This window comes from Arvicanthis niloticus, chromosome 6 (genome assembly GCF_011762505.2).
Source record: "Arvicanthis niloticus isolate mArvNil1 chromosome 6, mArvNil1.pat.X, whole genome shotgun sequence".
Lineage (NCBI taxonomy): Eukaryota > Metazoa > Chordata > Mammalia > Rodentia > Muridae > Arvicanthis > Arvicanthis niloticus.
In genome coordinates this window covers 91,931,065-91,954,991 of record NC_047663.1, presented here as the reverse complement: position 1 = coordinate 91,954,991, position 23,927 = coordinate 91,931,065, and the positions used below count along the sequence as shown (strand labels likewise).

The following is a 23,927-nucleotide window of genomic DNA, read 5'->3' as shown; positions in this document are numbered from 1 at the left end:
CCAGGGTCTCAAGAGGCAAACCCGGCCTTTGTTTGGGGTACCACTTCCATTTGGGGCTCACTGTAACTCAATCACATGAGCTCAAAAGAACTCAAGCTGAGGGGTAGTACCTGGCTCACTCTTCAAACCTTCCCTGTGGCTGGGAATAGATCCTCAGCAGGTCCCTTCCAAGTCTTGATCTAGGCCAAGCCAACACCATTGCCCAGGAGTTATTAACCAAACCCATGTCGTCCCCAGCATCTGGCAGAGGTGGTGTGTGGTTTGTGGCAGCGCAGACTATTACTGACACACAGCAGCGCTGTACCATGAGGCTACACAGGGTTTATTGAGGGAAGCAGATGAGCGGAAGCCAGTGGTAGGCACCAGGCCATTACCATCCCACAGGGGTGGCTTCTCCATGGCTTGCTTGCTAAGGGAGAAGAGCATGCAGCTCTGTGACAGGGTGAGGAAAGCTCTGGCCTGGGTGCAGCACGCAGGTAATTCTGCAGTTCCCGGGGACATTAGAGTGTCACAGCTGGCGTGGCTCCTTAGTTCTGCTAAACTCTTCTACAGGAGGCGGCCCTGATGCCATCTAACTGACCTTGTGGATCATGTGACACCAGGTGGGCAATTCTCGGTGGTGCCACTGCCACTAGAGCATGTCCACCTGGTGTCACCTCCTCCTGACCTCTGGGCTGGCTCCCAAGAACTGTGGACATAGGTTTAAGTTGGGAAAAAATGCAGGGTGCAAAGTCTGCCAGGAAGGTACAGCGAAGCCTTTAGCCCGGCCTGTCTGCCATGGTCAGGGCTGGATGTGCCTTAGCAAGCAGCAAGTGACTAAAGACCTCACCCCTGTCCCTAAAAGATGCAACAAACAAAACCCTGCTGTGACTTGCACTGTCTTCAGAGGGTGGCAGGAAGTTCCCATACACATCCTGGCTTAGAATGACTTCATTTGGCTGAACTTCATGGGGCTCACACAGGGTCACACCCCACTGGAAAGCTCCCTGCAAGGCAGCATGCTCCGAAAGCAGATGGTGCTGAGGCCTGGACAGCAGAGCGGGGCAGAGGTATATCAGTCCAGACACTTCTCCACAGCCGTCTAAGGTCATAACGGTGAGAGCAGCATGGGACAGGCCACCCATCTGGCTTGGATACCACCCAAAGTCCAAGCGCTCCTCTTGGGAGACCTCTGAGGAAATGTGCCGGTCCTAGGTGCTTTGGAAGAGTGAAAAGAGTTGTCATCAAGCGCATCTGAATGATGGGAAATGTCTGCGTGGACGGAAAGCATCTGGGGTGCCAGCCGCTCCTCTGTTGCTCCAGAGAAGACTCACTTCAGCAAGACTGGCTGCTCAGCTTTAGCTCTTTGCTTTTCCTGATGACAGAGAAATGCGCATCATTACAAAGGTTTATTTAAGCCTGGCATGGTGGTGCAAGCCTTTAATCGCAGCACTCAAGAGGCAGAGGCAGAGGAAGCGGAGGCGGAGGCGGAGGCGGAGGCGGAGGCGGAGGCAGGTGGATCTCTGTGTGTTTATGGCCAGCCTGGTCTACCTTGTGAGTTCTAAGACAGCCAGAGCTATACAGAGAAACCCTGTATCAAAAAATAAACAGACTAAAGGTATATTTATGGTCTACGTGTGAGTTATTTTGGAGTTTGTCATTTGTGTTTGTTTGCTGGCTGTATCTCACTATACAGCTGAGGCAGGCTTGGAACTGAGCGTGAGGCTGGCCCAGGGAGGGCTTCCTGTCTTGGCCTCTGTGGTACTAGGTCTGCAGGCATTCTTGAATTCTTTTCCTCCACAAAGATGAAATCAGTTTACTGTGCCTGGAGGCTGTGCTGAGAGGCAGCAGCCCTGCAGGTGACTGTCTCAGTCTATCTACTATACGGTCACAAATCACCCCTAAACAGCTTGTGGGGTCAAAGTGATGAGAGTAGCTGGGTGGAGTAACTCTGACTCAGCACGAAACTGAGGAACAACATCACCAGGACCACCGTCAATTTACGGGAGGAACCACTCCCAAGATGATTCCTCTTCCAATCCCTTCTTAAATCGGTTTTTGTAACTTTGATCACTCTTGGAGTAGTTTTGTGGTTCTGGGCATTAAATGCAAGGGTTCTACATCCTAGGCAGGTGTTCTACCACTGAGACGTACTTCCAGTTCCTCCCGAGTAATTCATTAAATAAACCACTGATGTTGTTTTCATATAATAAATATTATCTGTAATAGCCTATGGCTGTTTTATTCATTATTTTATTTATTTATTGAGACAAGGTCTTTCTATGAAGACCAGGCTGGCCTTGAACTCATAGAAATCTGCCTGCCTTTCCCTCTGTGGTAATTAATTTTTATGGGATTAAAAGCATATGCCACTATGCCTAGCTTACTATTTTAGTTTAAATTTTATTTATGTATAATATGTGTGTATCTATATGCCATGTGTGCCCTCCGAGGTCTGAAGAGGATAATGGGTCCCCTACAAGTGAAGTTACAGATGCTTGTGGGTCCATGCATGGGTGCTGGGATCCTAACCTGAATCCTCTGTTAGAGCGGCAAGTTCTCTGAGCCACTGTGCCATCTCTCCAGCCCCAGGATTCTTTTTTTTATTCTATATGCCAATACCTCCCCTTTCTTCCCTCTCATTAAAAAAAAATGTTTATTTTTATTTTATGTGTGGAGGTATTTTGTCTGCATAGCACATGTTTGTCTCCCAGAAGAGGCTGTTAAAGCCCCTGAGCTGGGGTTACAGCCAGTTGTAAGCTATCATCACGTGGGTGCTGGGAAGCAAATCTGGGTCCTCTGCAAGAGCAGCAAGTGTTCTTAACCCCTGAGCCATCTCTTCATCCCCAATAAATGCTTCCTTGACCAGGAACTGAATCCAGGCCACATGGGTAAGAACACTTGTAATCCTAGCACTTGTGAATCAGAATTCAAGAATGTCCTAAGGGGGCTGGAGAGATGGCTCAGTGGCTAAAAGCACTGGCTGCTCTTGCAAAGGACCAGGGTTTAATATTCAGCACCCACGTGGCAGCTAACAACCTTCTGTAACTTAAATTCTGGGGGATCCAACTCCCTCTTCTGGACTCCATAGGTACCAGGTACATATATGGTACATACACATATATGTAAGCAAATACTCATAGAATAAAAGTAGGCCTTTAAAAATATATAGATATAGATATAGATATAGATATAGACATATACATAGCCAGGCAGTGGTGATGTACACCTTTAATCCCAGCATTCAGAAGGCAGAGGTCTATAGACTGGGTTTCAGGAAAGCCAAGGCTAGGTTGAGAAACCTTGTCTCAAGAAAAAAAAAAAGAAAGAAAGATTGTTTTAAGATCTATTGTGAGTTTAATGTCAGATTGGGTTACATATATGAAAAACACTATATCAAAATAACAACATATTTGTTTATAAAGTAAACTAATCTTTTTCTCTTTCTTTTTAGTTTTTTTTTTTTTTTCAAGACAGGGTTTCTCTGTATAGCCTTCGCTATCCTAGAACTCGCTCTGTAGACCAGGCTGGCCTTGAACTCAGACATCTGCCTGCCTCTGCCTCCCGAGTGCTGGGATTAATGGCATGAGTCACCATCACTTGGTGCAAACCAATTTTCAATGAAATAAAATTATTTACAAACTTTATGTATGTGGTACCTGTATTTGAACACACAACATTCTTTGCATTCTTCTGCGGTAGTCTATATTTTTCATCAGCTTTTTCAGGAGACAACAACCTCTAAAATATTGAGCTGTCTCAGTGAAAGAGGAAGATCGGTTTGGCAAGAGAGCTGGGTGAAGGCCCAGGAAGAGGTCAGCATAGCTTCATGTCAACAGGAAGTGACCAGGAGAAATGAGAGGCAAAGGTTCTGAAAGTGCAGAAGTTAGGCAAAAGCCCCTGGTCACTCAGTGTATACCTTTCTTCTTCTTCTTCTTCTTTTTCTTCTTAGCTGCACTGGGGGCCTTCTCCCGCTGCCTTGGGGCCTTCTCCCGCTGCCTCGGGGCCTTCTCCCGTTGCCGCAGGGCCTCTAGGCCAGCCAGGTCAGGTGGGTGGCAGTGGCTCCGCATCACCATGACCCGTCGGCCCTGAGTGATGGCGCGGCTGCGGCAGCCCAGCCGAGCCTGATCTCGACACATCCAGTACACCTTCTCACCAGCGGCCTTCTCCTTCCTGTACAAGAAGGACTCATACACCAAGAAGCGGCCTCCAAGGGATGTCCGCAGGAACTCCAGTGGCTGCTGGGGCTCTGTAAGGCAGAGTCACTGTGAGGGGAGCACTGAAGCCCTGGCCCTTGGCGGCAGGAGACAGGGCCTCTCTCTGCCCATTCTAATCCCAAGAGGATTCACTTTGGTCCCTGCTCCCATCCCTTTGCCTGCCCCTCAGGGCTCTGGGGACTAATGCTCAGACATGGTCCTGACACTCTCTAGTATGTACTTGCTTTTCTTTCCAGAGCTCCAGAGCAGCCTGGGCTATCCTTGGAGCTCTGCTGGAAGCCTCACCGGACCATAAACTCTATGCTTGCTGGGGGTCTCCTAGATAGAGGTGGGGCCTTGCTGAACAACCAGAGGTTCATCTGGTATTTGTTCTGGGAGCCTGTCATTCTCCTGTCCATCAACTGGCCACAAAGCCATTCTCAAAGTTGTTATGAAGCTGAAGTCAAAGACCATGAGATGCTGGGGGTGTGGCCAGAGAGAGCACGTGAAAATAGGCAAGAGCAGAACAGAACCAGGGAGAAGACAGGAAAAAGAAGAGAGGTCCAGACAGAGCGGGGAAGTCTCTAGGGCTCAGTCATACTGCTCAGTCATGTGTCTGTGCACTTCTGGTGACTGACAGCCACAGCACCCCTGGCCCACCGTCCCCACTTTTTCTAGAGCTAGTGTCTCTCAGCAACAGCAATCAATCTCACCTTAAGCACAGATCTTAGGAAGGGGCTGGGGTGCTGCGGGACATTGAGAAGCCACGCTCCCTTCACATACCTGGGCCCTCCCAGTGGGTCAGGTTAGGGAAGTTCTCCCTCTGCCGAAGAGCTTCCAGGCCACCCATGTCTGGTGGGTGGCAGTGTCTGCGCATGACCATCACCCGCTGGCCCTGTGTGATAGCGCGGCTGCGGCAGCCCATGCGTGTCTGGTCCCGGCAAGTCCAGTACACCTTATCTCCGGTAGCTTTCTCCCGCCTGTAGAGGAAGGACTCATATACCAGGAAGCTGCCCCCCAGAGGGGTCTTTAGGAACTCAGGCCCTTCTGTAAAAAAACAAAAGCAGACTCAGGGAAGGGACACGGGAGCTGACCCTGGCTTTGGGTGGGGAACATTCCCATTCTTCACAGCCAAGAACACCATATACCTTGGAGAGACCCTACCACCTACTTCATGCCTTCTCCCAGCTCATGGTGACTTCAAACCCCACAGTGCCCTCAGGGACCAGGGTCTGCTTGTTCTGAGGCTGGAGACTGACCAGGCCAGGCCCTGAGGGTGGAGTTCTCTATGCCAATAATTGAGGAAGGAGTTGGGGGTGTTTGTTTCCTCTTTTGTACCAGGTGCCCTCCAGACCAGCAGGCGCAGGACTCCATAGCCTCAAGGGTGAGTTGAAGTCAAAGCAGCTCAGAGCTGAAGAGTGGAGTTTTGAGTCTCATGACTCAAGGAGAGTGAGTGTGTGTGTTTAGGCTGGGCTTAGGCTTGAGCTGTGGCGGTAGGAGGAACCTGACGGACAGCCTGGCCTTGCCCACAGGACACTCTTACCCCTGCCTCTCATGTCCTTACTTTGACCAGGCACAAGGGCTGCTGTGGTGGTTTTAATGAAAATGGCTCTCAAAGGCTCATAGACTTGAATGTTTGGAAAGGATTGGGGGTGTGGCCTTGTGGGGTGGGATTTAGGCCCAGTGTCTCTCTCTTTCCTGTTGCCTGTGGATCTAAATGTAGAACTGTGAACTACTTCTCCAGCACCATGTCTGCCTGTGCAGCCCCATGTTTCTAGCCAGGACAAAAATGAACTTAATCTCTGAAACTGTAAGCCAGCCCCAATTAAATGCTTTCTTTTATAAGAGTTGCTGTGGTCATGGCATCTGTTCACAGCAGCAGAACACTGACTAAGGCAGAAGTTGGTACCATAGACTCAGGTACTGCACTGACAGTCATGACCATGCTGCTTGTTGGCGGAATGTGGACTTTGGGACTTTGCATTAGGTGAGCAGTTAAACCCATTAAGTATGGAGACATGGAAGACAGTGACAGACTGGGAGTCACTAGATGACAGAGCTGGGGACAGCCCCGAGAGTCTGAGGGCTTGAATAGAAGCATCTGACTCTGGAGCTCCTGGAAAGGTGGGGAAGAAGGCCAGGAAGGAAGGGCTGTGGGGAATGGTCCACCTCCTCCCACAGTGGAGAAGCCATTTGAAATTAGAGTGCTTGTCAGGAGGGGGTTGGAGAGACGGAAATTAAGCAGGTAAGAGCACAGGCTGCTCTTCTGGAGGACCTGGGTTCAGTTCCCAGCACTAACACTCACAACTATCTGTAACTCCAGTTCAAGGGGATCTGATGCCCTCTTCTGGCCTCCTCAGGTACCAGGCACAGACTCTGTGGACACCAGACACACAGATGGTACATACACATACATACATACATACATACATACATACATACATACATACACAACAGCTATATACATGGACATAAAAGAAAAAATAGGTTTCAGGAAATAAAAATGGTGCAGCACACCAGCAGAAGAGGCAGAGGCAGTGAACAGTGAAACATTAAGGATGTAGCAGGGGTCGCCTGGCACTCTCACACAGCCACGCTGCAAGTGTGCAGAGAAATTACTAACAGCTTCAAATGAGCAGGGTCTTCAATGGCTTCTCCAAGATGAGTGGCTCAAGGACCTCCCAAACCAAAAGAGAGAAGGAGACCAAAATAAATAAATAAAATCCCAGAGCCAGGGCATCTGGCCAAGAAAATCCAGGTGACAACCAGGCCTGGTGTCATCGCCAGGCAAGGCAGTAGCAGGGTCCAGCAAGCTTTGGAGCTGCCTGTTGGTGTGATGCACGACCACAGAGAGGGATGGAGGCAGCGATGGGCTCCTAGAAGGGGCATACACAGCAGCTGCGAGACAGTGGAGGGAGCACATGGGCGGGGGGGGGGGGGGGGGGGGGGGGGGCGCAGGGATGAGCAGGGAGCTCCAGCTCAGCAGGGCAGAGCTTGGGAAGAACAAATGGCAGCTATGATACTGAGAGTTCAGAAAATAACAACACCTGCTCAAGCCTGTCAGTTCACTCCCCAGAGAGAAGGAAGAACTGACGCCTACATGTTATCCTTAAACCAGTACATGCATGCCCTAGTGTGCATGTACATATGCATGTGCGTGCACACACATGGGCAAGCAGATATCTGTGAGTGGGAGGCCACTCAGGACTACATAGTTGAGACCCTGGTTCAAAATACAAAACAAAGGGCTGGAGAGATGACTCAGAGATTAAGAGCACTGGCTGCTTCTCCAGAGTTCAATTCCCAACAACAACATGGTGGCTCACAACCATCTATAATGAGATCTGGTGCCCTCTTCTGGCCTGCAGGGATACGTGCAGGCAGAACACTGTATATATAATAAATAAATCTAAAAATACCACCACCACCACCACCAACAACAACAACAAAACAACAACCAAAAAATAAACAAAAAGTCAAAAACCTATTAAAAAAAATATAGCAAGGCTAAATCACTTCCTCTGGTTGTAAGTCAGCAGGTAAAAAGGAAATTGAAAAATGGATTAAATAGATTAATAATGGTAGAGCTGCAGAGAGTAGAATGTACGGGCTGGGAGCCAGGGCCAGGCCAGGCCCTGCCACGCCCTGTATAATCTCCCTATATCATAGAAATGGAACAAAAAGGAAGTAAGGAAGATGACACTCCTGATATTTGCAGTACGTCCAGGAAGTAACTCAGGACTCTAAACACTCCAGGCCTGGAAGCCTGGCGAGAGAGCGCAGGCTGAGGAGCTGCGTGCTGGCCTGCTGTGAAGGCTACAGTCACTTTCTGCCGGAGGACACCAGGCTCTGCTGGACAGCTGAGTGGACAGAGCTAGGACTCTGGCATGCAGGTGTCCAACAGACCAAGCTGGAGACAGGCTCAGCTCCCTCAGCTCCTAGACCGTGGCACTGACCTGTAGCCTCTGTTCACACTGTAGGAATGAGGACCTGGCCTTCCACACTTGGCAGCCCCTACTGATAACTCCTAAAGTGTCAGAGGATGGGAAATTAGGTCAATCAGGGTTCAGTCTGGAAGCCTACGTAGGCAAGTGAGGAGGGGCCTAGGAGAGCCACACCCAGATGGACTGAATTTGGGGAACAAGCGGCGGGAGAAGTACAGAAGAGAGGACCATGACTTCCAGAATAGTTACAGAAAGAAGGACAGGACATGTATAACAGAAGAAAAAGCTGTAGGTTTTCCCCAGGTACCTGGGCCATCCCACTGAGCGGGGCCTGGGCGTTTCTCCCGCTGCCTCAGAGTCTCCAATCCTAACAGGTCAGGTGGATGACAGTGGCCCCGCATCACAGTCACCTGCCTGCCCTGGGTAATGGCACGGCTGCGGCAGCTCATGCGTGCCTGGTCCCGGCAAGTCCAGTACACCTTCTCACCAGCTACTTTCTCCCGTCTGTAGAGGAAGGACTCATACACCAGGAAGTTGCCCCCCAGAGGGGTCTTTATGAACTCTGGGCCTCCTGCAGGGGATAGGACAGGCAGTTAGGGATGGGAGCAGAGGACGTACATTAACAAAGCGTGGAGGGTGAAGGAGAGATAGGTTGAGAAGGCTGGCCTCCCCCCTCCCAAACTGAGGCAACCAACTCTGGCCAGCAAGCCCCTAAACATAAGACTCACCAGGCTCCACATCCTGGTCCTCCTCGGGGGATTCCTGCAAGGGTTCCTGCTGCTTCTTTGCTCGCTTTCTGGACCTGGACCTGGACTTGGACTTGGACTTGGACCTGGACTTGGACTTGGACTTGGACCTGCTGAGAGTCAGTGTGCCCTGCCCTCTGCGGTAGAACAGGCTGTCCACCCCTTGCAGCAGTGAGTCCTCGATGTCATCGCAATCCTCCAAGTCCCCAGCCCCAATTCGCCTTGCCTGTATCTTCTTTATGGTCTTCTCCTGCTGCCGCCGGGCCTGCAAGCCTTCCATGTCAGGTGAGTGGCAATGGCTGCGCATCACGGTCACGCGCTGGCCCTGCGTGATGGCTCGGCTACGGCAGCCATGGACTGCATGTTCCCGGCAGGTCCAGTACACCTTGCTTCCTACAGTTTTCTCCCGCTTGTAGAGGAAGGACTGGTGCACCAGGAAGGTACCCCCATAGCATGTCTTCAGGAACTCAAGAGGCCGATACCGTACTGCAGGAAGGACCCAGAAAAGTCACCACACTGAGGGCAAGATCTGGGGTCTCAGGAGGAACTGCCATGTACTTTCTCCCAAATGTTGGCATATTTCCCTAAGCCGGGCATGTGTGAAGCCCAGTCCGTTCCCACCAAGCTACCCAAGGAAGGGTTCCTTCTCCAAGTCAATGAGACTCAGTTCACAGTTCACACCACAATGGGAGGGGCCAAGCAGGGCTCTGATTCAGCAGATTATGTTCAGGGTCACTCTTGTCCCTATTTTTCTAGGCTTTGTCTAAAATTTTTGTCTAGTTTTATGTTTTACAGTGTATAGAATTAGGCCTAAGGCTTCCAGCATGCCAGGCAAGTGCCCTATCACCAAGCAATATCCCTAGGCCCTCCTTCTGAATGCAGGCACACCTTCAAATCATCTTAACAGAAGCATAGGAAAAGAAGCTTCCGCCGGGCGGTGGTGGCGCACGCCTTTAATCCCAGCATTTGGGAGGCAGAGGCAGGCGGATTTCTGAGTTCGAGGTCAGCCTGGTCTACAGAGTGAGTCCCAGGATAGCCAGGACTACCCTGTCTCGAGAGAAAGAAAAAAGAAAAGAAAAGAAGCTTCTCTCCTACCACTGCAGCCACTCAGACCCTCAGATCCTTGTGGTCAGGAGACACTGAGCCCCCTGGAAGCCACACCTGTCTACTCTATGAGCATATACATGGCGCCTCTCACCTAGCTATGCAGGGCAGAATGTGACACAATTATTATCAACCCGCAGGCGCAGGCTCTTCAATAGTCCAAGTTGCCACAACCTGCTTCAGGCACAAACTCCAGAGAACACAGACTTCATGTGAATTCTGAAGCTACAGCCCTTTATCTGTAGGGCTGGGATTTGAACCTGGGACTGAAAGCCAAACCTTGCTCCTGGAAACCCTGCCCAAACTTTATTCCAGAATCACAAAGCCTGCCTATTGGTCTGTAGATTTCTGGGCCCCATAACAGACTCTGGCTACAAAGGAAAAACTTGAAAGGCCCTGGGATTCCCAGACCAGAGTTGTCTGACCTACGGACTAACAGTGACATGGATGCATTTATATTTTTGACTTTGAGCACATTTTGAGAACCCATTTGAAACCCCACATTTTTCTTTGGGCATGAAGGAGCTGAGGGTCCTTTCCTACCCAAGTGAGGGGAGGCCATGTACTCACCCACTCCTGGTGTGGGGCGCTTCTTGGGAGGTAGGCTCTGCAGTGCCAGGGATCGGTACCCCTGTTCCTCCTCTGGGGTTTCAGAGCTGGGCTGAGGGGCGGGCTCCGGCTCCACAGGGTACAGCCATAGGCTCACCCCATCTTCCTGTCCTTCGGCGCCTTCAGGCAGTTCTGAGCTGGGCAGCTTTTTCTTCTTGCGTCTTTTCCTTTCCAGGCCCTCCTTCTCAGGTGGGTGACAGTGGTCCCGCATCTCTGTGACTCGAAAGCCACGGGTGATGGCCCGTCCCCGGCAGCCTAGCTCTGAGTGCTGGCGGCATTTCCAGTACACCTTGTCCCCTACAGCCTTCTCTTGCTTGTACAGGAATGACTTGTGCACTAGAAGGCGGCTCCCAAATGGGGTCTTCCGGAACTCCAGGGGCTGGGGGGGAACTGGGGACATAAAAAGTCTGGATTAGCTTCTCTAGAGCAAGGCTCAAGGTCAGGGGCCCTGGGGAATGGGTCTTGGAATAGGCTAGGGTCCTGTGGGCAGAATGCTTTATTGGGCTCCTAGCAGCCAGGCAAGCCCAGGTTCTAAAAGAAGCTTTTGTGGCAGGGAAGGGATTTAAGGAGTTTAGAGAATTCTGCGCATAGCTGCAGTTCTCATGAACCCAGGGGAAGGGGCCTAGTGGCAGGGCACTGAATGTGCCTAGAGTTAGAGTCTAAGAGGCTCAACTGGAAGGAAGAGTGGGGTATCCAAAGTCACCCTTGGATCTGGATGGGAATGGGTATGCACATCAACAGATTTGGCAGAGCCAGGATGGCAGGGCTCAGGAATCTCACCTGCATCTACCCTGCTACGTTTCCGGTGAATTATCCGTCCCTGCTTCTTGGCCGGTGCGACCTGGAGGGTATTGTTAGGTAGGGTGGCAGTGCCAGACGTCTCCTGGGACAAGACATCTGTCGCTTTGGGTTTTTCTTTATCCCTGGCTGGGACCAGATTGGAGGACTCTTGAGGCTCCTGGCCAGCTTGCACGCTCTCACATTCCTGTTCACTGGGCTCGGGCAGGGGCATCCTGAGACCGAGAGCATGGCCCTCAAGGCCACCTTCAGCCCACTGGCAGATGGGTCTCTTTTCCTCTTCCTCCTCCTAGGACAGAATGTGGGCGCTCAGAGCCTCCGTCCTAAGACAAGAACCAAGGCAGTCGGTGGAGGAGGCCTCTGGGGACTGGGGCTCTAACAAATGGACCAGGGATGGAGCTCGGGGATATGGAACTTGCCTGGTGCCCTGGGATTGAGAGGCTGCAGTTTCCTATAATATAGTATAATGTAGTATAATATAATATAATATAATATAATATAGTACCTAATATAAGCAGGAGCCCTGGGCCAATGTACTATCAGTACCTTTCCTGACAGCCCCATCTAAACCTCCCTGTACATTAGTAAACTTACTGCACAGTAAGTGCCTCTCCAGGGCTGCTGCTAACAAACCAAGTGACTGAGTTTCTCCCTTAGAAGCCTCATCAATGTCCAGTACAGACCCTGTCCAGCAACAGTATTGCAAGGTGAATAATAGGATAAGTAAGGAGAGAGGTACTGAGACCTGACATGCCTGAGAATCAAGAGGCCGACACCCCACCAGGCCTGCTCAGCCTGTCTGGGCTGTCATTGGCTTTGTGCCCTTTACCTCAATGCTGGGCACCTGCCTCTAAGAACCCAGGCCAGTGAGTACTGGTACTTTGCATGTCAAATGGCTGAAGTCTAGCCCCAGGTAAATGTGACCCTCTGGGTTCACACAGATTATCCTCTGACCTACTCTGAGGCCTCAGCTCAGCCCAAGTGACCTTGCAATTGCTGTTCTTGGTGCTTTCCTGGCTGGTCAGGGGCAAGGTTCCAGGTCTCCAGTCTGGACAGAGATGGTTAGATCTGGAGTCGCAGCCCAAGGTGGGCTGACCTTCCTGTATCTCTGAAACAATTAAGTAATATGAAGTTTAGCAAGGTGTCTCACCTTTTGATAAGAGCCATTAAATAAGACTGTAGCACTCCGAACATTTTTAGATTTTAGATTCTCTAACATCAAAAACCAACCAACCAACCAAACAACAACAACAACAACAAAAAACTGTCTTAGTGGTACACATGATTAATTCCAACACTCATGAAGCAAAGGCATTCAAATCTGAGTTCCAGGCTAGCCAAGACTACATAGTGATACCCTGTTTAAAAGAAAAATTAAAGACTTATTTTTATTAATTATTGGTTTGTTTTGTTTTTGAGACAGGTCTCATTATGTATTTCTGGTTGTCATGGAGCTATGCAGATCAGGCTGGCCTTGAACTCAAGATCAACCTGCCTCTATCTCCCTAGTATTGGAATTAAAGACTATGCCACTATGCCCAGAAGATTTAGATTGTGTGTGTGTGTGTGTGTGTGTGTGTGTGTGTGTGTGATCAGGTTCCCTTTAACTCTAGTTATAGGTGCTTGTGAACCACTGATTTGGGTGTGGGGAATCAAATGTCTGTATTCTGAAAGCATTTCAACATTCTCAACCACCAAGTCATCTCCAGCCGTTATGTATGCATTGTACATGTGTGTGTATATATGTGTACCTTATGCCTGCAGAGGTCGGAAGAAGCTGTCAGACCCTGGATCCTCTGCAGGAGCAGTGAGTTCTTAGTTCCACTGAGCATCACTCCAGACCTACTTTTAGCTTCTTTACTGGGACCCACAGGTTCTCTGGGTCCAGTGCCTCCTGATCCCCTGTTTCTGCCCCATGGATCCTGGTCTAGAAGCCTGCATCAGCTTCCTAAAGATGGTGTCATCTCTGGTGTCCAACTGGACAACTGTGGCCTAAGGCTGAAAGAGCACTGGGTCCCTAATAGTCTTTTCCAGCTGGTGTTGCCCGTAGGCTATACCTAGCACAGTGGCAGATCAGGAACCCAGTCCAGTTCCAGACACCGATGCTTGCTCCTCTCATGGGATGCTAGGGACCCAAGACCTACAAAAAGACCTCTTAGATATCTTTGTGGCAGAAAAGCTGGAGGCTTTGCCTTCCAGATGACTACCCTTCAGTTCCCAGTGTTTAGGTCCAGGAATCAACTGACTTCAACCTTCCCTTAGAAGGTGAGGATCTAAGACTCATTTGCATTCCGCCTTGTGTCTTTGCCTCTAAACTCAGGAAAGGGCCAGGCTCCCTGACCTCCACCTCCACAGAGGCCTTTCAGATGGCTGTCCCAGCATGGCTCACTAGAAGCCAGATTCTGTGGGTCCCTCTGTCTCCACCAGTCTAGTGGCTTTCTCCTCAGTCAAGGCTGGCATGACAACAGAAACCCTCATATTCTCGAAGGGCTATACCCTAAATCTGAGAGCAGGCTATATGAACCTCTAAACAAAACCTCTGTTTATCACGCTTCCAAGACTTATCATCCCAAAAGATACAAAGAAGCCCCCATACAATAGAAAGATCCCATGAAAAGGCTGGTCACTGCAATTGATTAGACCTAGATTTGAGAGACTATGCCTACTTTCACTCGTTAAAGGGCTCAGGGTACCAGCCTGTGTTATGATCCCAAGTCCCTCCACTCAGGTAGGCAACTCAGTATAGGCAACTAGATATGGTGACTAACCCTAGCAAACACTAAAAGTCCAGAGTGCCATCACACATGAACAGTGAATCCTACCTTCACATGTAAAGGACAAACAACAACAAAAACAGGTTAAGGGAAAGCAAAGGGCTGGGTGGTGGTGCACGCCTTTAACTCCAGCACTGGAGTGGCAAAGGCAGGTGGATCTCTATGAATTCAAGGCCAACCTGGTCTACAGAGCAAGTTCCAGGACAGCCAGGGCTACACAGAGAAACTCTGTCTGGAAAAAACGAAAAGGAAAAACAGTATAAATACACATATACATAGGCCAAGTGGGGTCTGAAGGCACCAAGCAGGGCTGAGGAGGGAGAGCAGGAAGGAAGTGTTTAACTGGGATGGGGGTTGCATGATGTGCATATGCCAATGAAACAGCTGCTTCAGTGGTAAGCTTCATGCTGTGTTTCACCACGCAGGCATACAAGAACCACCTGTCATACCAACTTCTCTCACATCACAGGCAAACCAGACTCATCTACAGCACAGATGTCTGAACAACTGGTTATGTCTCCCTGATGTGGAATTTCAGTTCTGAAGGGGCTGGGGGATTGAGCTTAGTGTCTGAGTACTTGTTCCAGGTGAGGCCCTGGCTCCATCCCCCAAAATACAATGCCCCGTTTTTCTTGGAGACAGGGTCTCCTTATAACCTGTCTTGGAACTCCTATATAAACCAGGCTAGCCTCAAATTCAGAGATCCTCCTGCCTCTGCCTCCCCCAATGCTGAGATTAAAGGCGTGCAACACCATGCTTGGCTTCCTTAATGCCTTCGGTGACCGAAGCCAGTAAGAAAAAAAATCAGTCACTGGGCAGTGATGGCCCACATCTTCGATTGCAGAACTCAGGAGGCAGAGGCAGGCGGATCACTAGGGGTTTGAGGACAACCTGATCTACAAAGCCAGTTTGAGGACAGCCAGGGTGCTACACAGAGAAACCCTCTTGGGGTGGGGGGTGAGAGGGAGAAAGAAAAATAAGTCTCAAGGATTTGTTCATATAAAAAATAGAGTGGGCCAGCCCACAGAGGCTGAAACAGTTGCCTGGTGGGATCTGGAGATTGGAAAGTCATTGCTAAATGGTGTAGGTTTTTATTTGTAGTCACGAAAGTGTTCCAAAGTTAGCCATGGTGATGTGCAGACTGTAACTGTATTAAAAACATCAGTGGAGGGGCTGGAGAGATGGCTCAGCACTTGAGGGCACTGACTGCCCTTCCAGAGGTCTTGAGTTCAATTCCCAGCAACCACGTGGTGGCTCACAATCATCCGATGCCCTCTTCTGGTGTGTCTGAAGACAGCTACAGCATGCTCATCTATATATAAAATAAATCTTAAAAAATAAAAACACCAATGTTTTGGGGACAGAGTTCAGCTGCTAGAATGCCTGCCTGATGGCAGTGCTAGAATGCCTGCCTGATGGCAGTAAGGCCTAGAATGCCTGCCTGATGGCAGTAAGTCCACTCTCAAGCCCCAGACCCAAACAAAACCAGTCATGATGACAGAGTTCACTCGGGAGGCTGAGGACGGATTATTAGAAGTTTGAGGCAAGCCTGGGCTACATAGTCAGATCTTTCTTGTCAAACAGAAATCAGGGCCAGTGAGATAGCTCAGCAGATGAAGGCTTTAACTACAAGCCTGACCCAGAAAGCATAAAGTAGAATTGACCTCAGAGTTGTCTTCCAACCTCTACCCATCCTTCCAGACCCTCTCTCCCATCACATAAACACAATACAAAATAACAATCAGATAAAAAGCATAAGATGTTGATATTCATGTTGATGGTGATATGCGTATTCTCTATGTAACCCTGTGTTTGGGTTTTGTTTACCTTTGTGTGTTTGAGTGTATACATGTATGCTTGAATATCAGTGTAGACAAGTGCATCACGGTGTGCATGTGGAGGTCAAATAACAACCTTGGTGTCAGTGTTTGCCTTCACCTCATTTGAGGTAAGATTTCCTACTACTGTGAAGGAGATGCCAAGCTAGCTTGTGCATGAAGAACGCTGAGCTTCTCCTGCCTCCTGTCTCACCACGGGGCTGGGATTACAGATGCTTGGCACCACATCTGGTCTTATGTGTACGCTAAGATACGAACCCTGTCCTCTCATACTTGTATGGTAGGAGCTTTACCAGCTCTGCCGTGTCTCCAACCCTATTTCAGTTTTATTTATTATTATTTTTTTTAATTTATATGAGTACACTGCAGGTGTCTTCGGACACACCAGAAGAGGGCATCAGACCCCATTACAGATGGTTGTGAGCCACCATGTGGTTGCTGGAAACTGAACTCAGGACCTCTGGAAGAACAGTCAGTGCTCTTAACTACTGAGCCATCTCTCCAGCCCCCCCCCCTTTTTTTTAAACTAACTAAACTGCCTTGTATTTACTGTCTATGTGCCACCATGCCCAGCCTTATGTCATTTCCTTTGCCAGATGACTTAGGCTTTAATGTGTTCATTCTGTAATACCTACCTCATTACAAGACTATGAAGAAAGCAGAGTATTTCCATGTAAGACTGATGTGAACAGGACATCCAGAGTCTAAAGTTTGCGGTTATTCTTTCCACCTCTCCTCCCTCAGTACTCGGGTCACAGAGTTGGGTGACTAGTGCACTTCCCTTGCTTGCTCTGACATGTGGTCCTGCTGGTGGTCACAGCTGCTCAGGGGACAGCAAGAAGCCCTGCAATATTTGAAATTATCCAGTGCTTTTCAGACATAACTAGGTCCAACCCCTAATGACTAACTAAAATCCTGAAAGTCAGATGCCTCTCTTGTCAGCTAACAGCAGAGGCAACGGTTACCTTTACGTGGGAGATAAACTATATTACCTAATGCTCCTTGCTGGACAGGCGACCTGGGCCAGGCTCCAAACCTTTTCTAGATAATCTCACTTGCAAAGTAGGGAGAGCGGTACCAGGGAGATGACTCAGTGGGTAAGAGTACATGCTGTACAGGTTCAACTCCCTGGCACCTATGGAAAATAGGGTCACATGTAACCCCAGACTTGGGTTGCAGAGCCAGGCAGATCTCAGGAACTTGCTGCCACCTAACCTTGCTGAAATTGTGAGCTTCAGGTTCAGTGTGAGAGTCTGTCTCAAAAATAGAAGATGGGAGATCCATTCCTGGCTTCTTCCTCTGACGCCCCTCCCCCCAGTAGTGAGTGAGACACTGCAAGTGAGATTCATCCACAAACATAAACCATTTCACAAGTCCAATTGTTGCCCAAGCTCAGCAGGGTCCTGAGCAAAGGAAAAGGGAGGCCCTGTTGTTTATTTAAAATAAAAGTCCCGAGGACAGGTGTGGTAGCATATTCCTTTAATCCAGCCATTCGGAAAAGAGGCAGGGGAATCTCTGTTAGAGGCTAACTGGGTTTATACAAGGACTTCCAGGCCTGTTGGGCCACACAGTGAGACCAGACCACAACCAACCAATAACAACAACAACAACAAAAACCTTCCTGAGTGCAAAAAAAGACTCAAAACAACAAAACCCTCCTGAGCTGGGCATAGTGGTTCACACCTATAATCTCTGCTACAGAGAGGCTGAGGCAGGAGGTCACTTGAGTCTAGGATCTCAAGACCATTTTAAACAACATAGCAAGATCTTGGCCTCAAAATATTTTTTTAATTAAAATCTTTTTTTTTTTCTTTTGATTTTTCGAGACAGGGTTTCTCTGTGTAGCCCGGGCTGTCCTGGAACTCACTCTGTAGACCAGGCTGGTCTCGAACTCAGAAATCCGCCTGCCTCTGCCTCCCAAGTGCTGGGATTAAAGGCGTGCGCCACCACTGCCCGGCAATTAAAATCTTTAAAAAGTAAATGTTCTGGGGGCTGGAGAGATGGCTCAGCCATTAAAAGCACTGACTACCCTTCCAGAGGTCTTGAGTTCAATTCCCAGCAACCACATGGTGGCTCACAACCATCTGTAATGGGATCGGACGCCCTCTTCTGGTGTGTCTGAAGACAACTATACATATTCTCATACATAAAATAAATAAATTTAAAAAAGAAAGAAAGAAATGTTCTACATGATTTCAATGGCCCCTCTGCTAACAGCCTCTTCCACAAGTCATGAGTAGGCAGAGCACTTTACCTGGTTAATAAACCCTGTGGTTACAACACAGACTGAACACAGTATTATTCAGCTTCCTTGCATTATATCCGGGGAGTCTGTGTGCAAGCATCACTCCAGGGACAGGTGACATTCTAGACCTGATCTCATCTCACTGTGATGGGCAGGGTAGGGTATGATGTTTATTGGAACCTTTGGCCTGTATGTACTAAATAAAACCCACTACCACCTCTCTCCCCAAGTTGCTGTGGAACCAATACTCCTGGGTGTCTTCTGGTGGTGGTTGGGGGGGGGATGAGACAGTGAACTGAGGATACTGTTTTGAAGCAATTTAGCAATGCAGACACAGCAGCAGGACATGGTGGGACATACATTTAATTCCAGCACTCAGGAGGCAGGGGTTGGAGGATCTCTGTGAATGTTAGGTCCACCTGAGGCCCTCAGATCAGGGCTACATAGAAAAACCCCATCTTGAAACAAACAAACAAACAGAAATAAGGCAGAGAGTGATGAACAGCCTTCTGCATGCATGCACAGAGGCACACACACAAACACACATACACACACTCAGAACGATAAGGAAAACCCACAGGAGACACGGGAAACCAAGTGATATACTTCCCCAATCCTAGATCAGAATCTTGGCTAGATGGTCTGATGTGCCTGTTGTAATCACAACCATCTTCCATCTGCTTTCCTGTCATCACCGGCTTCTTTCCTCACTGCCCCCTCTTCAGCCCAGCTAGATCTGGGCGATGCTCTGATGGTCTTCACCTTTGACCACTCCAAGTCTTCCAGAGGACTGACAAGCTGACAAATTATCTTCTTAACAATTCAGTTTCACATCCACCACCCCAGCTAAAACCATCACCATCTGCATAGGTGAGCATAGTATCATCAGCTCTCCCCTACTTCATATGTTGTTTTTTCCCCCACAAGTCAGACCAGTAAGTGGCACTTGGAAGAACAATGAGATAAACAGACGTGAATCATACCCGAAATCTAAACCAAGCCCCAGCGATGGTAAGGACCCTGGAAAGCAAAGAAGTTAAAAACAAAACCACCACCATAACAAAAAACAAAACAACAACAAAAAAAAAGGTCTTTCTTTGGAATGGCTATCTGATTGTAGAGTAAGGAGTAAAGGAAGGTTTAAAGCTGTCAGATAAACTAGGACTTGAATCAATGGGTTAGCAAGTCAGTCAGTCATTTGGAATGGAACGGAATGAATTAGAACAGAGCACAAATACATCTGCGTCATTTGAGACTGGTAAGCGGCTCCCTTTAAACTTGTGATTCACGAATCTATCCTCAGGCACAGAATATACACATAAAACATATTTCTCAGTCTAGAATGCGTCACAAAGTTTGAAAGCCATAATGGGGAATCTATAGTCTGAACTAGGAGGGGTAACAACCGGCAAAAAGTGCAAGGTCACTGGGACATGCGGCCGCCAAAGATGGGCCGCGACGGAGGATAGAGCCGGATGGACATGCACTGGGTGGACACGGTCCAAGGAAGATGGGCAAATGTGTGGTCCCGGATTTAGAGGTGTTAAGATCGGTACAGGGGTCGGGTGGGTTGGTGGAGAGATCAAGTAGAAAGGAGGCGCACCGTGGATGTCCGATAAGGAGGCGCCCCAAGCCCGAGCTGCAGAGCTGGGACCCCTCCCCAGCACCGGGCGCGATCCCAGGGATGCCGGACCAGGCATCGCTCCGCTGGCCCGACCCTCCCACCCGTAGGGGCCCGTCCTCACCGACCGCAGCGGGCCCTGCCTCTCCGGCGGCTGAGCCGCCCGGTCCTTCGTGTAAGTGTCCGCCAACGGAGGCGCCGGCCTAGCAGCCCGGGCTGCTCTAGGAACCACGACCCCGCCGCCCGCTCCCGCCGCCAACTACCCCCTGGGGAGCGAGCCCGTGCCCGCGCGCGCGCCCCCGTGAGACACCGGCTTGGAAAGCCTTGACACTACTAGTGAGCATGCGCGACAGAGGCGCGGAGCCATTCCTGAGGCGGATACCACTTCTCCGGGTCTTCTCTGCGAAGTGTCAACCTGACACCCTAGCCAATCAGCATCAGGGGCGGGTCTACTAACGTGAAGAAGGCGGGACAACCCAAGGTCCCGCTACTGCATCCGGGGGGGGCGGGGCGACAGGTGAATTTATAGCAGGGATGCAGCCTGTGCGTCATCACTAAAAGGATGCCGGCGTAATTGACAGAGAGAACAGGACCTTTTATAGGATTTAACTGCATTCTTACGAAGTTGCAGTGGTTGGCTTAAATGTTTCTTTAAGCCTGTGACCTTCAGAACTTTCTTTTTTACATTTTTTTATATTTATTTATTTATTTACTTACTTATTTTGAGATAGGGTTTCTCTGGGTAGCCCTGGCTATCCTGGAATGCTCTCTATAGACCAGGCTATCCTCGAACTCAGAGATCAGCCTGCCTCTGCCTCCCCAGCACTGGGGAACTGGGATCACCCTGTCTTGTTCCTTCCTTTCTTTTTAATTTTTTTTAAAAAACATACTTCTGACATATTTTAAGTGTATTTTATGTATTTAGGTGTTCTATCTGCATATGCATCTGTGCACCATGTGCGTGCATATGTGGTGTCTGTGGAAGCCAGAAAGAGGGCTTAGGATCCCCTGGAACTGGAGTTGCTGAGCATTGTGAACCACCATGTGGGTGCTGGACAACAAACCTGCTCTTTGGAAGAGCAGCCCAATGGTCTTAATGACTGAGCCATCTCTCCAATTCCCAAGAGTGTTCTTATGCGGCACTCTGAAGCCCTTAACTCTCCTCCACTCCCAATCCAGGACAATTCGAGATTTGAAATAGTGACAATAACAGAGCACAAGTTTAACTAGGAATCCAGGCCGGGCAGTGGTGGCGCACGCCTTTAATCCCAGCACTTGGGAGACAGAGGCAGGCGGATTTCTGAGTTTGAGGCCAGCCTGGTCTACAGACTGAGTTCCAGGACAGCCAGGGCTACACAGAGAAACCCTGTCTCGAAAACAAAAACAAACAAACAAATAAAAAATCCAGGAGCTGAATGTGTGTGGCACAAATGAAATGGAAGCAGGAGAATCAGGAATTTAAGTCTATCCTCAGCTACATAGTGAATGCAAGGCAAGCCTAGTCTATATGAGGCCCTGGGTCTTAAAAACAACACTATAGATTAATAAGTAAGTAAAAGAGAAAGTAAAGGGTTTTTTTCAGAAACATTAAAAAAAAAGAAAAGAAAAGAAAAGAAAATGTGGAGAGGCAAGCCTGTAACCTCAGCATTGTGGAGACAGAGGCAGGAGAATGAGGCCATCCTGGGCTACACAGTGAATCCTGGGAAGCTGACTCTACAGAGACTGTCTCCAAAAATATACAGTGTTGGAAAGATGGCTTAGGCAGTGGTTCTCAACCTTCCTGATGCTGTGACCCCTTAATACAGTTCCTCATACTGTGGTGACCCCCAACCATAGGATTATTTTCATTGCTACTTCATAGCTGTAATATTGCTAGTTATAGACCATAATGCAAATATTTTTGGAGATAGAGATTTGTCAAGGAGGTTGTGACCCACAGGTTGAGAACTACTGCCCTAGAGTTCCCAGCACTTAAGCCACTCTTGCAGAGGACAAGTTCAGTTAGGGGATCTGATGCTTGGCTTCCTCTAGAACCAGCATGTACATGTAGACACATACATGCAGACTAATGCTAATACACATGAAATAACCTGTCTTGAATGACTAACTAATAAGTAAATAAATAGATAGACAGACAGACCAATCTTTGAAAACAAACTAAACTGATTATGGTGGCCACATCTGCAACCCCAGCCCTTGGGGATTTTGAGACAATCTCAAAAACAGCAAGAACAATGCCAGTTTGGCCAGGTATGATGGTCCACACTTGGACTCCTAGCTACTTGGGAGGTAAAAGAATAATCAGGGGTTAGAGGATACAAGGAGCCCTGTTTTAAAAGCCAGTGTTTAAAAACAGGCATGATGACTGCTCACCTGTAATCCCAGTATTGAGGAGGCAGAAGCAAGAGGCTTGCTCCCACAGGGAGAACACTTGCTCTGCCTTGTACCTCTTTCTTGCTTTTAACACAGCTGAAAAGTTCTGGGATTAGCAGGCTTCCACATTTGCCTTGTTATCCCTTCACCTCAGAGTTGATGAAACACCAGCTTCATGCAACACCCTTCCCCCATCCCCCACAGGTCTACTGTTATCCACACATCTATTCCACACATGAGCAGAAGCTGTAAGCCCTCTGCAATTTGGTGATCTCAAATCTGGGCTCTCAGCTCTCCATCCCATCCACTGTTTGCTCCTTATAGTCTCCACACTGGGAAATTCAGTAGCTCAAGCAGACAGAGGTCCCTTCCCTGGTAGTGTTAGTTTATGTAGTGTGGGAATGGAGCAGGAAGTGGGAGCAATAAATTTAATACACCATGCAGTGCAAGAAGCCACGTGCGTTTAAGGAGTCCTTGCTCTGGCAGTCTGCAGTGCAGAACTGACTGAGAGTTGGTAATCCAGGACCGCACTCCAGGAGGTGCTCACAACCCACACACTTTAGAGATGCTGGAACAGCACGCGAGTGCGCGCCCCCATCTATGTGGTCGCCAGGAACAACTGTGAGACAGAGTCTCTGCGATGGAGATCTAGGAGTCTTGGATATAGCCGGCCACTCTAGTCCATAGGCTAGATACATAGGCGGGAGGAAAACATAGAAGTTTGCACACAAAGGTTAGGGTTGCCTTGTTCCCCTCTGGCCCCTCTTCTCCCTTGCTTCCCTCTAGTCATTCTCCCAATTTTGCGTGTGTGCCTGTCCCTGTGTGTGGAGGCCAGAAGTCAACATTGGATGCCTTCCTCAATTGAGCTACCTCTTATTTTTTGAACCCCGGTCTTTCACTGAACCTGAAGCTTGTTGATTTGGCTAGACAGGCTGACCAACATGCGCGGGATCCTTCTCTCTGTCCATGAAGCCTTGGGGTTATAGGCCCACACTACAGCATCATGCTTTTTTTTTTTTTTCCGTTGTGGAAGCTAGAAATCAGTCCTCATAATCGAGCATCAGCAGCATTTACCAACTGAGCCAGCTCCCTAACCTCAAGTTCTGTCCCACCTCCCCCCAACCCCCAGTCTCCTAAATGCTGGGATGAAGGAATAATTACCACACCCTGCCCCACCTACTATCTGACAAAACTAGACAATCAAAGCACACAGCAAAAGAGAAAACACAGTGGAGTCTATTTAAAAGAGAGCAGTAGGACAAAAGAGATAGAGCAGAATAATAACATTACAAACAACAGCTCTCACGGGGTGGAGCGACTGCTCCCTGGTTAAGAGCACTGACTACTCTTCCAGAGGACCCAGGTTCAACTCCCAGCAACCACATGGCAGCTCACAACTGTCTGTGACTGTGTTTTCCGGGAACCTGAACACCTTCTCACCTCCAAAGATTCTGCATACACACACTACACAGACAGATATGCAGGCAAAATTAATAAAGAATTTTTTTTTAATTAAAAAAAAAAAAACAGCCCTGTAAAAATAATTCAGCAAAATGGCAGGAGAGAAATGTGCAAAATATCTGTTTCTGAGGCAATCAGTTCTGAAGACATGTTTGGAACATAGGGCCCTACACTGAAAAGGGTAATGTTTTTCATACAAGTGGTTTTCAAAGAATAAGGTCTGTAAGTGAAGGAGTCGG

At 48.9% G+C, this 23,927-nt stretch overlaps 1 protein-coding gene across 3 annotated transcripts; it reads right to left on the bottom strand.

Annotated features, from left to right (window-relative positions):
- Positions 1-301: 301 nt before the first annotated feature.
- On the bottom strand, positions 302-20,255 carry Flywch1 (FLYWCH-type zinc finger 1). Of its 3 annotated transcripts, XM_076937251.1 has the most exons (9): positions 19,979-20,173; positions 12,363-12,484; positions 11,359-11,699; positions 10,540-10,968; positions 8,848-9,351; positions 8,427-8,690; positions 4,959-5,222; positions 3,899-4,228; positions 302-1,354 (listed from the first exon to the last, which is right to left on the bottom strand). In XM_076937251.1, the coding sequence occupies exons 3-9, from the start codon at positions 11,588-11,590 to the stop codon at positions 1,338-1,340; spliced, it is 2,040 nt and encodes a 679-aa protein (XP_076793366.1). In that variant the 5' UTR covers positions 11,591-11,699; positions 12,363-12,484; positions 19,979-20,173; the 3' UTR covers positions 302-1,337. The 3 variants fall into 3 exon arrangements, with proteins under 3 accessions (XP_076793366.1, XP_034360107.1, XP_076793367.1); XM_034504216.1 differs by lacking the exon at positions 12,363-12,484 and having other exon boundaries at positions 19,979-20,255; XM_076937252.1 differs by lacking the exon at positions 12,363-12,484 and having other exon boundaries at positions 11,359-11,665.
- Between the last annotated feature and the right edge of the window lie 3,672 nt (positions 20,256-23,927).

What these genes read in the sequence shown, in the direction of transcription:
- Flywch1 (XM_034504216.1), bottom strand. Translation starts at nt 11,590, where the DNA reads ATGCCCCTGCCCGAGCCCAGTGAACAGGAATGTGAGAGCGTGCAAGCT. An exon ending in CGCTCAGTGGGATGGCCCAG is followed by an intron (nt 5,223 to 8,426) that starts GTACCTGGGGAA and finishes GTTTTTTTACAG; the next exon opens with AAGGGCCTGAGTTCCTAAAG. An exon ending in GACCCACTGGGAGGGCCCAG is followed by an intron (nt 4,229 to 4,958) that starts GTATGTGAAGGG and finishes TCTGCCTTACAG; the next exon opens with AGCCCCAGCAGCCACTGGAG.